Below are 10,486 nucleotides of genomic sequence, written 5' to 3' on the forward strand. Positions count from 1 at the left end.
CACTTCCGGTGGTTCCGTTCTGTTCCCTCTCTAATTTTATTCCCAAAATGCTCTTAATTTGATACGTACATATCCTCACATACACTTCCCTTCAAGTTCTACGATTCGCCTATAGTCAATTTTCATACTATTTATAATAATCTAGGATCTCACCCGAAAGATATTTTTAAAATTTTTTAACCTTTATAAGTACTCAAGATCTGCCCGAATAACCAATATATAATTAAATATATGCTCGCAAGAATCCTCACATACTTTTCTATTTAAGCTTTAAATCATCACATACTTTTCTATTTAAGTCCTAATATCTTTATTAGGTTGAGGGTCTAAATCTATTTAAATCGAATTATAAACACCATTATCGGCCCGTGATCGGCCTCAATGAGCCCATATTGCAATGCTCTCTAGTTTACATGAGCTATAGGCCGGATCTAGTAAGACTTTATCCAAAAAATATTATTTAAATTTTTTGATCCTATATAAATATCCAAAATCTATCCAATGAATAATCGTTATTACATGATTAAACACACATCCCACACATCGTACATTCCTCACATAAGTTTGAATAAGAAAAATATGTATTGAGTTTGGATCAGGTGGAGATTGGATTCTGGTATGCATCAAGATCGCGCTTTATCTTGAAGAGTTGATCGAGATAAAACAATTCCTAGAGAGAGTTTACAAGTGGAACGTCCAACATGCTATAAAAATTAAAGTATAAATAACGGGTACTTGATAGCTGTATAATAATGAGAGATTAAAAATCAAAATATATATTGTTACCTAAAGTCAAGTATGAACGACCAAATATTTTTTAACATGTCATTAATTTTATCGTTGCCTATCCTTTACGTTCATGACCTTTTTCTCCATTGATTGGGGGCTACAATCCGAAGTATCCTTGACATATACGAGACACACACCCAACCCATTTTATTATCCCTTTAGGACGAATTTATGGGCCGGATATTGGATCCACACCAACCCATTTATTATCACATCTAGGTTAGATACAGGTTGAGCAGTAATTTAAATGTTAGAATAACAATATTAAACAGGCCCTCTCCGATTCAGACCCAGGTTCTCAACTCTCTTTTCTTTAACATTCAGTAAACTCAATCCAAAACTTAGACACATATTGGCTACTATATTTTCTCATTACAAGAGCAAAACCATTTTAGTAGGGTACCGCAACCTGAGGGTTCAAAATTATGTGATTTTCCTATCTGGTATCTTCGGCATCACCTCCGTATTTCTTGGTTTTCTCATAAATAAAAAAAAATCTTACTTATTTTCTATTTTTAACAAAATTTAAATAGATTTGGCATAGTTATTTTTTAAAAAAAATATATAAATATGACAATGATAGCCGAGTAGGTGATTAGTGAGAGATTATGGTAGCTGTTGTGGTAGTATGGCAAAGGCTATGCCGAAGGGGTGAAGACGAAAATGGCAAGATGGACAGGACAGCAGCGAAGATGGTAATAATGATGGCGGTGATGATATTTTTTTATTTTTAAAATTATAAAAATATATTTAATATTTTTTATTTTAAATCAATTTTTTTAAAAAATAAAATAACGTAAGCAAATATTTTTTTGCTTCATAAAAGCAATGCAAAGAGACTTTCGTATTTTGTTTTACTCGTGCGGAGAAGTCGAAATATAATGGAGGAACAATGACAGCCGTACCATGGCTTTATCAAGTCCTGTTTGCTATATGATCCACTTGGTCTCTATCATCAAATATATACATATTTATACTTGGTCTGATGGACGTACATGGTTCACGTGAGCTTGGTTTCTTCTTCTTGGTGTTTTAAGTAAGAGAACAGTCTTTTGTTGACAGGTGGATGCGATGCATCTTATTTAATTATTATTGAAACAGAACTTCGGATTGCATGAAAAAACATCTTCCATATGAAAAAAGTACTTAATGCAGATAAATTATGAGGAGTTTTTTTTTACGGTTATCAATTAGATTCGAAAAATGGATCGATTTAAAGGCGACCATTCGGAAGACCTTAGATTGGTTAGAGAGCTGAGTTCATTTTAGGCAGTTGCCCGGCACTTCAGTGGAATTATTTGGACCGAAAAGTCACGTGACCCCAAGCGTACGAAATTTGTGTCAAGGGCAATGATACGGTTCTGACAAGATTGGATTTCACGTGCGTATCGTACCTTGCAGGAAACCTTCTTTCCTGCAATTTCCTCTGACGTGGCTAAAGTACATTGACGATTCCCTTTTTTTTTTGTTTTCTTCTTGTTGTTGTGACTTATGATGTGGATGAAATCATCGCTGCTGAAATGACCAGGGCCTGAAAAAAAAAGGATATGTAGCCATCAAATTTATGAAAACGGTTACAATGGTTTAGGTGGCTCGCTAAATTAAAAAAAAATTGACTACTAAGGTTGTTGCATTGATTAACACAAAAAATAATAGTTATTATCAGATTAGTTTTACTGTTTATCCAACCAAAACAATATTTCCATATGAATCCCTTTATCAAATTAATACTTTATGGCAATGGGTGAAATCTGAAATTTTAGAGCATGTTTGGCTAGATATTTTAAAAGAATAAACTGAAAATCCTGTAGAATTTATGGATTGGACCATTTATCCGAGCATGACCTGTATCAACCAATTTTTATTCGGTTTAAATCTAATGAGAAAAAAAAAATTTATAATTTTTTTAAATCATGCAGCCCAAAGATTAAGATGTGGACTAAGTTTGAATAAACTCTTAGAAAATAGAAGTTAGATGGACCAACAGATCATTATTAAAATTCAACCTTATAGCGACAATGAGTCCAAACGAACACCATGAATTCCCAAGTATCCAAGTTCAAGCTGAAACAAAGTAGAAGGCAGCTGTCATTATCAAAATTGTTGCTCTTGTGTGAGAATTGATGCTATTATGATCATATATAGCATATGTTTAAAAGTCTAGTTCTGAATTGAGCCTAGAGATAACATGGTGCATAAGCTCACCGGATAGAAATAGACCCGACCCGATCCGAGCATTCTTAAGGTGACCGACCATCAACACGATGATCATCATGTACCAAACTTCAAGGCAGATCATCACAACAGAAGCAAGTGACAGCCTAACAAATGCCCATATGTCCCTGAAGGCAGACCATGATAGCCCATTCCATCCTTCCTTGCACCAATGAGTAACATATAAGACCCGAGCTATGGCGACCAACAAGAACAAAATGTTGTAGGCTGCAGCTGCCCCACCCAAGGCCCATCTGAAGGCAAAGATGAAGAGGAACAACATCCCAATGTGGACTACATGTGAAGACCCATACGAACGTATATTTAGTCGCACATCAGTTATTTGCTGGATAGACGTTGGGTATTTATACAGAATCAAGAAACCCAAATAATATCTTTCGTTTAGCTATTTTTGGCGAGGTCCTAGGTTGTTACAAATGGTATCAGAGCGGACCCAGCCCATAACCTATGTGGACTAGGGGACACTGCCGCACGAATCCATCGAGGCTAACTACAGGCCGATCGTGGTGTTTGTGATTAAATTTGAATAGATTTGAACTCTTAACCTAACGAGGACGTTAGAGCTGGAACGGGGAGAGTATGTGAAGATCCGTGCAGGCGTGTATTTAGTTCCATATCAGTTATTCGTTGGGTAGATCTTGGGTATTTATATAGGATCAAGAAACCCAAATAATACCTTCTGGCTAGTTATTTTTGATGAGGTTCTGAGTTGTTACACTGAGAGAGCACCCAAATCAATCCAAGCTATTGCCATAACCTTGCTTTGAGCCCGAAGAAACTTCTCATTAGGAAAGCTGATGGCCAATGCAAACATTTGGGGGATAATGCTGATTGTGAACTTGCCAGCAAGATTGACAATTTCTTCTTCCAGGCCAAGAGGCTTCAGGATGGGGCCTGAAAATATATAGAGGGGGCACATAAGGGTTGAAGAGGCAATGAGTATGATCCACGAGCGCTGCAAGCAGTTGCCGAGCATATGAACCAGACCAGCTCCAAAGGCCTGTCCACATAGAGCCTCGAGTGCACTCCCCATGCCGAGCTAAAAGAAAACAGGGCTTCAGGAGATTGTAGAATGAGTTTCTTTTGAAGCACGACACTAGAATTCTCATCAACTTTATCGATATATGGATCACTGTTGATTCAGAAGGATCATCTATCTATTTAAATTTTTTCTTGAGATAACATGAACTCGGGCCACTGGTATCAACGCCCCATAAGTTTATCGACGACTGATGCTCATTCGGCATAATCTTTGTTAGGTTGGTCAATTTCAGCAAAACAACCTTACAAGAATTTATGCTTCGAGCTTTATTTATTGTAAATATCATTATATTAGCTATCATCATCATCATTATCATAATTTGATTTTTGCAGATTAAGTCTGACTTTTCCGGCATTTGGATTGTTCAAGCTTTTAACCCTGACCGGCCATACTTAGATATATACCATGTTCTTGCCTGTGGCGACACTGTACTTAAATATGCACCACATTCCTATCCGTAGTGAGCCCATACTCAATATTGTGACTAGTCCAGTATTTATATTATATACACAATAAAGAGTATTAATACTCAATGAAACTAAAGTATTGGAATTATTAGAAAAATTCCAAATAGATTTAGTGATGAAATTGTAATCTATATGAGATCTTAGCTATTTGTTTTTTTTTTCATGGAAAAAATCAATCTTTTCATTTTGATTCCTATGAAATAGGATTAATGAAAAACAAATCATCAAAAAAAAGGACAATTCTTAATTCTATTTTATAGATAATTTATGAATTTGGAGATAAATATTTATGGTTTTTTTTTTTGTTCCTATTCTTTGAAGTGTCTAATATGCAATAGAAATTTGATTATCAAAGCCTTCTATTTACTATAATTTATTATACTGCTATATTGTATTTCAAGCATACCCCATGTATTGCAGGGTTATATACTTGTTAATGTATTAACTTTCATGCTAGGTACCTTTTTGCATTCTGCAGGTGATTAATACAATTACAACCACAAGTAGATGATGTTACATCCATTCTACTGTGGAGAAAAGTGGGGAGAGAGCTCATATATCCTCTTTTATCCTGTTCAGAGAGTATATATCCTATCAAAACTAGGTAGGCACTAAAAAGTAGAATGGGAAGAAAACTACAGATCTAGATATGCTCAACGATGTCTAAATTTTAAAATCAAAACTAAAGGTAGGTCTCATGTTTGTAACTTTTCAGGTTCATCTTGTCCACCCCACAACCGCACACGCTCCGAAGCTTGTTCTGCCTGCATTGTCATAAGATGTGGTGTTAGCGACAACAATCTTATGTTTCACTTCCATACAAAAATACCCAAATCATGAAATTGTTAGATCCCAAGTAGATGGACAATTTAATTATGCATGAACTCTCATTTGACAAAGCTTTCTCATAGGATGCTCATGACTGCCTATGTTGATAGCATAAGAAGTTGAAGATGTCTTGGAATTAAGCTCCCTGCTCTTTATGCAATTGGAATAGGAGGTATTAGGGGTGATAGTTAGGTAGCTGTTTTCAAGTCATCTGCATCCTCAAATTTATAATACAATTTCTAAATAATCCCTTCAAAATAATCAATTTCGGGCGGCTGAGGAGGTGATTGTGTAAGAGAAGGAATTGATTTGGAGAAAGTAAATATCTAGGAAATGGTAAGTAGGTTGGGAAGGCTGAGAAGATGACATGTTACTCTTCATAACTTGAAAATATACATCTGAAGGTAATAGAATATATTATGAGTATTGTATTGGGATTTGAGAATGTTTCAAAGGTTTTCACATCAAAAAGAGTGTTTCAGAGGGTACCATGTTTCCACAATTTTCCATCAGCAGAGCCTAGGAAATATTTAACAAAGATGAGGGCAGTTAAAATATTGATAAAAATGCTTTTGCTGGAGAAAAGTATCTTTTACCTCGGCCTTCCAATCGGTTTTCCAAACTATTAACAATAAAATCAATGTCTGAATTGCAGTTCCAGAAATCATGCCAACCCAAATTCCCTGAGATCAGAACATACCTTGATCATCACAAAAAATTCCAGCATATACTATATATTAAGTTTTGCTAAAAACAAAAAATTATAGAGTAAGAGAAGAAAGACAGTCTTTAAGAGAAGCAGATGTAATTGTAATATAACCAGGAAGCTTCATATCCTATCTATTTCTGTGTTAGGAGAAGCATTTAACTAATTAGATTACATGCTATTTTATCATGTATAAATAATCCTTGAGCAGTTGAAAGTTCCTGAATACTTGGAAGTGCTCTACGTTTTGTTGTAATCAATATACTTGAGAAGCTGACCATGCTGTAAAATGTTGGTGAGAACTTAGCAAAGGAGCAGAGATTGTACAGTCCGTTTTCTCGTAATTTATATTGTGTCTAGAGATGACATTCATATTGGTATTAGCTACTAATTACCTGTATCAACTCCAATTAGTTATTAATTTTATTAGAAATACAAAAGTTCATTTAATAATTTATCAGCTTTTCTTCAAGCATCTTAAAAAGCCTTGCACTCTGTTCGGGTGTCTGCTGCATCTATCCTGGTGTGACCCTCCAACTCTCTTTTGCCTCCCTTGGTATCTCCTTTCTATTGTTTGTGAGGGGCTGGATGTGTCTTTTTGTTTGCCTCCTGGAGCTACTGTTTTGGTTTTCAGATCCTTTTCCTCTAGTCTTCTTTCTTACTTGGAACACCCTATCTCCTCGTATACTTGTATTCTTTTATTCTTTAACAAATTTGGGAGTAACACTCTCACCCTAATCTCCCATTCGATCAAAAAAAAAAAAAAAAGAAGATGAAATTTACCTGCACTCCCTGGTGAAACCGGTAGCCTAGAAGGAACCCAAAAGGAAGCCCAAAAATATAGTAGCAAGCCAAATTAATATAAGCCACCAGAGCTTGCCAGCCACCTCCAACAGCAACCCCTGCCAAACAGAATGAATGCAGTCGAACCAAATTAACCAAGAAAACACCATAATTGATAAGGTGATCACCATACATAGTCTTTTGCAATGAAACCTTTACATAACACAGCCGAGTGGAATAAATCAACAATACCTCTATGGCTTTGATCGCAAAAAGGCATAGGATTTTAGTCATGGGTAGTACTAGATGAATGATTACCTGATATCACCGGCTGGACGCTATTAAGCACCATAGTGATGCCGAGAAGGTAGGCTATATCTGCAACAGCTCGTTGTAAATCTCTATCGCTAGTAAATATGACGCTGAAAGAGTTCCTTGTCACTAGAATCGTGATCATAGCAAGGATTCCAATCATGAGAGATTCGACAATCACCACAATGACAGCATATTTGGTGGCTCTAGGGCGACCGCAGCCAAGCTCATTGGAGACCCGAACACTAAGAACAGTAAACATAGTGAATGCTATGGACTCATGCATGAACTTGCTGCAGGAGTAGATGAGCAGTGGTACAATCTTTTACCTTATAGCAGCATTAAGTCCGATGAAAACCATGCCTTCCCAACCATTTATGTTCATGCTGAAACGAAAAGAAACGAAGTTCTCATTGTTTGATCGTTTGTGACTATGGCAATGTGAATATCTTCAAGGTCCTACTGTGAACTCACCAGATAGAAATGGACCCAACGGCGATCTCGGCATCGTTGAGGTGACCGGTGAGCACCACAAGAACCATCATGTACCAAATTTCGAGGCATATCATCACAGCAGAAGCAAGCGACAGCTTCACAAACGCCCACATATCCCTGAAGGCAGACCATGATAGCCCGGTCCACCCCTCCTTGCACCAGCCTACAACATATATGACCTGAGCTATGGAGACCATCCAAGATGAGATGTTGAAAGCCGCAGCGGCGCCGCCCATGCCCCATTTGAAGACTAAGACGAAGAGGGCCAGCAACCCGATATGAATTAAGAGAGACACGATGCCGATCCAAGCTAGCACCGCAACCTTGCTCTGAGCTTGAAGAAACTTCTGGGTTGGAAAGTTGACGGCCAATGCAAACATTTGGGGGATGATGCTGACAGTGAATTTGCCGGCAAGCTCGGCGATTTCGTCTTCCTGGCCGAGAAGCTTCAGGATGGGGGTTGAGAAGATGTAGAGTGGGCACAAGAGGAACGAAGTGGCGAAGAGGATGATCCACGACCGCTGCAAGTAGACGCCGAGCATTTCAACCTGGCCAGCACCAAAGGCCTGCCCACATAGCGTCTCTAGTGCGCTCCCCATGCCAAGCTATCATTTTTTTTTTTTTTTTTTTGGATGGGAAAGCAGATCATTGAGAGGGAGATCGTAGAACGAGTTACTTTTGAAGCATGATACCAGAATGCAGAATGACTATATTAATATATAGATCATTGAAAACTTATTATGAACATGATCAACTTCATTAGATTGGTTAGGGTTATCAAAACACTTTTACTAGAGCTACCGTTGTAATGGTTTTTGGAATGATATTATAATGAAAAACTAACAGTATTATTTTCCAAATTATTGTTTTTTCAAAAAGACTATTTTTCAGCCTGTACAATCTCTTTTGAATTAAAAAAATAGTATAAAAAATTGTTTTTTGGTAAGAAAAATAAATTTATTTAAAATAATAAAGAAAGAGTAGAAATGGAATTAATGGCGTTGCCGTGATGGTAAATACGGTAGAAAGGAAGGGGCGTCAGGGCGTTCATAAAAAACCTTGACGTAAATTCAGGTGGTCCCCACGAGCTGGAAGGAATGTCGGTGTTCGACGCCGAACACCAAATCCTTCCCTAGAGTCCGTTAAGCCCCACCGCCGTTTCGGCAGAGAAACCGGGGGAAAAAAGGTGGTCGAGAAGGGAAACTGGTATAACGGAGAGATACTTACGAGAAAACCGAAAGAGAAGTTAGAGATGACGGAGAGGCCAATGGCAACGGCGGAGAGCTGGAGGTTGCCGAGGTGGCCGACGAAGATCTGGGTGGTGGAATTCATCCCGTAGAGACAGACCACGCTCAACCCGATTGGCAACGCGATCAGCCACAGCCGCTTCGACTCCCCGACGAACACCTCCCACGCGTCGCCCAAATTCCTCACCTGTGGGATGTCCGGCACCTCCGCTGCCGCCTCATCCCCAGCCGTCCCGAGCTCCTCGTCGTTCCCGCCGTCCGCCTTCGCCACCACCATCTCTCCTCCCGTCTTCATCCGCCCCTCGCCGTTCAATAGAAGTAGCGTGTCCATTGCGGCCGGCCCCTTTTTGTTTTTCTATGTTCCCCCCCCCCCCCCCCCCCCCCCCCTCTCTCTCTCTCGTGCTTGTTTTGGACGGTGGAGAGCGGAGGGCGGAGAGGGTGGGGGTTTCTCCGCTCCGCTGCCTTAGTGCGCTCTCTCTCTTTCTATCTATAAATTGGTAGTTGTTCGAGAGGAGGAGGGTGTTTTAAAGAGAGAAGATCTCACGTGTGAATGGGGAAGTTATTCACTTCCTCCATTTTACATCAAAAAAAAAAGTCACACGTGAAGGGGGAACTGACTGCTGTGATGGGGGACGGTTGCCGATGCTACTACGAGGGTACACGAAATCTGATGACTCTTTATCATCATAAAAAAAAAAAACTGCAATGAAATGATTATAAAATAAGACAAGAATTTATTTGATCAGATGAAAATGACTTTAATCGCCTTTCTTGTGGTAGCCTGCTCTCTAGGAGTGCAGCAGAGTTTAGTTAGGTTTGTTTCCCATCATCTTTAATCATGAAGAAGCTTGGCTTGACACCTCCAGAAGGACTGAGGAACCAAACGGAAAAAGGAAAAAAAAACATGTTGGAGTTGGGACCAGTTGATTTTTTATAATATTTAATTACTAAATATTTTTTTTAAAAAAATATATTATGCTCTGGAAAATAATATCTTAATTACAACTTTGTTATAACAGTAATTATTTTAGTACTTAAAAATTTAAACAATATATCCTGAACCAAATTATGGCCTAGTGTTATAATTACTACCGGTCAATAACAATTTCCATCAGATTCCATCATAATAGAACAATGCCGTAAATGAAACTTTGTGTCTAGCTGCTGGGTCTCTCTCTCTCTCTCTCTCTCTCTCTACTACACATATTTTATTTGTCTCTCTTCTATATGCTGCTTAGGTTGGTGGAATATTGTGTGAAGGAGAGCTCTACTTCCGCTTCATGGTTTTTACGTGGCTTGGAAGATGCCTTGCATTTATCCATATATTGTCGGTCTCTCTCTCTCTCTCTCTCTCACCGACATTTTATTAATTACTTGTCTCTCTTCTGTATGCTGCTTGGGCTGGCAGAAATGTGTGAAGGAGAGCTCTCCATCGAACGATTACTCCCACTTCATGGTTTTTAAGCAGCTTGAATTAAGACGCTTTATATTTGATCTACTGTCAGTTTGCTCCGGTGCACTGCTTATATTACATTGTCTTTCTCGCATTTATTGTTGGACAAAGGTCTTTTTCTTATGTTGA

At 38.3% G+C, this 10,486-nt stretch overlaps 1 protein-coding gene and 1 pseudogene across 1 annotated transcript; both read right to left on the minus strand.

Annotated features, from left to right (window-relative positions):
* Positions 1-2,941: 2,941 nt before the first annotated feature.
* LOC148699804 (protein DETOXIFICATION 35 pseudogene) lies at positions 2,942-4,058 on the minus strand (annotated as a pseudogene).
* An 867-nt stretch (positions 4,059-4,925) lies between these two features.
* On the minus strand, positions 4,926-9,403 carry LOC103705478 (protein DETOXIFICATION 35). The gene is made up of 7 exons (XM_008789198.5): positions 8,885-9,403; positions 7,637-8,262; positions 7,492-7,548; positions 7,169-7,407; positions 6,851-6,969; positions 5,958-6,044; positions 4,926-5,297 (listed from the first exon to the last, which is right to left on the minus strand). The coding sequence occupies exons 1-7, from the start codon at positions 9,233-9,235 to the stop codon at positions 5,229-5,231; spliced, it is 1,548 nt and encodes a 515-aa protein (XP_008787420.3). The 5' UTR covers positions 9,236-9,403; the 3' UTR covers positions 4,926-5,228.
* Positions 9,404-10,486: the final 1,083 nt, after the last annotated feature.

This window comes from Phoenix dactylifera, chromosome 16 (assembly GCF_051530095.1).
Source record: "Phoenix dactylifera cultivar Ajwa chromosome 16, Ajwa_hap1_PhDact_Kaust_v1.1, whole genome shotgun sequence".
Classification (NCBI taxonomy): Eukaryota; Viridiplantae; Streptophyta; class Magnoliopsida; order Arecales; family Arecaceae; genus Phoenix; species Phoenix dactylifera.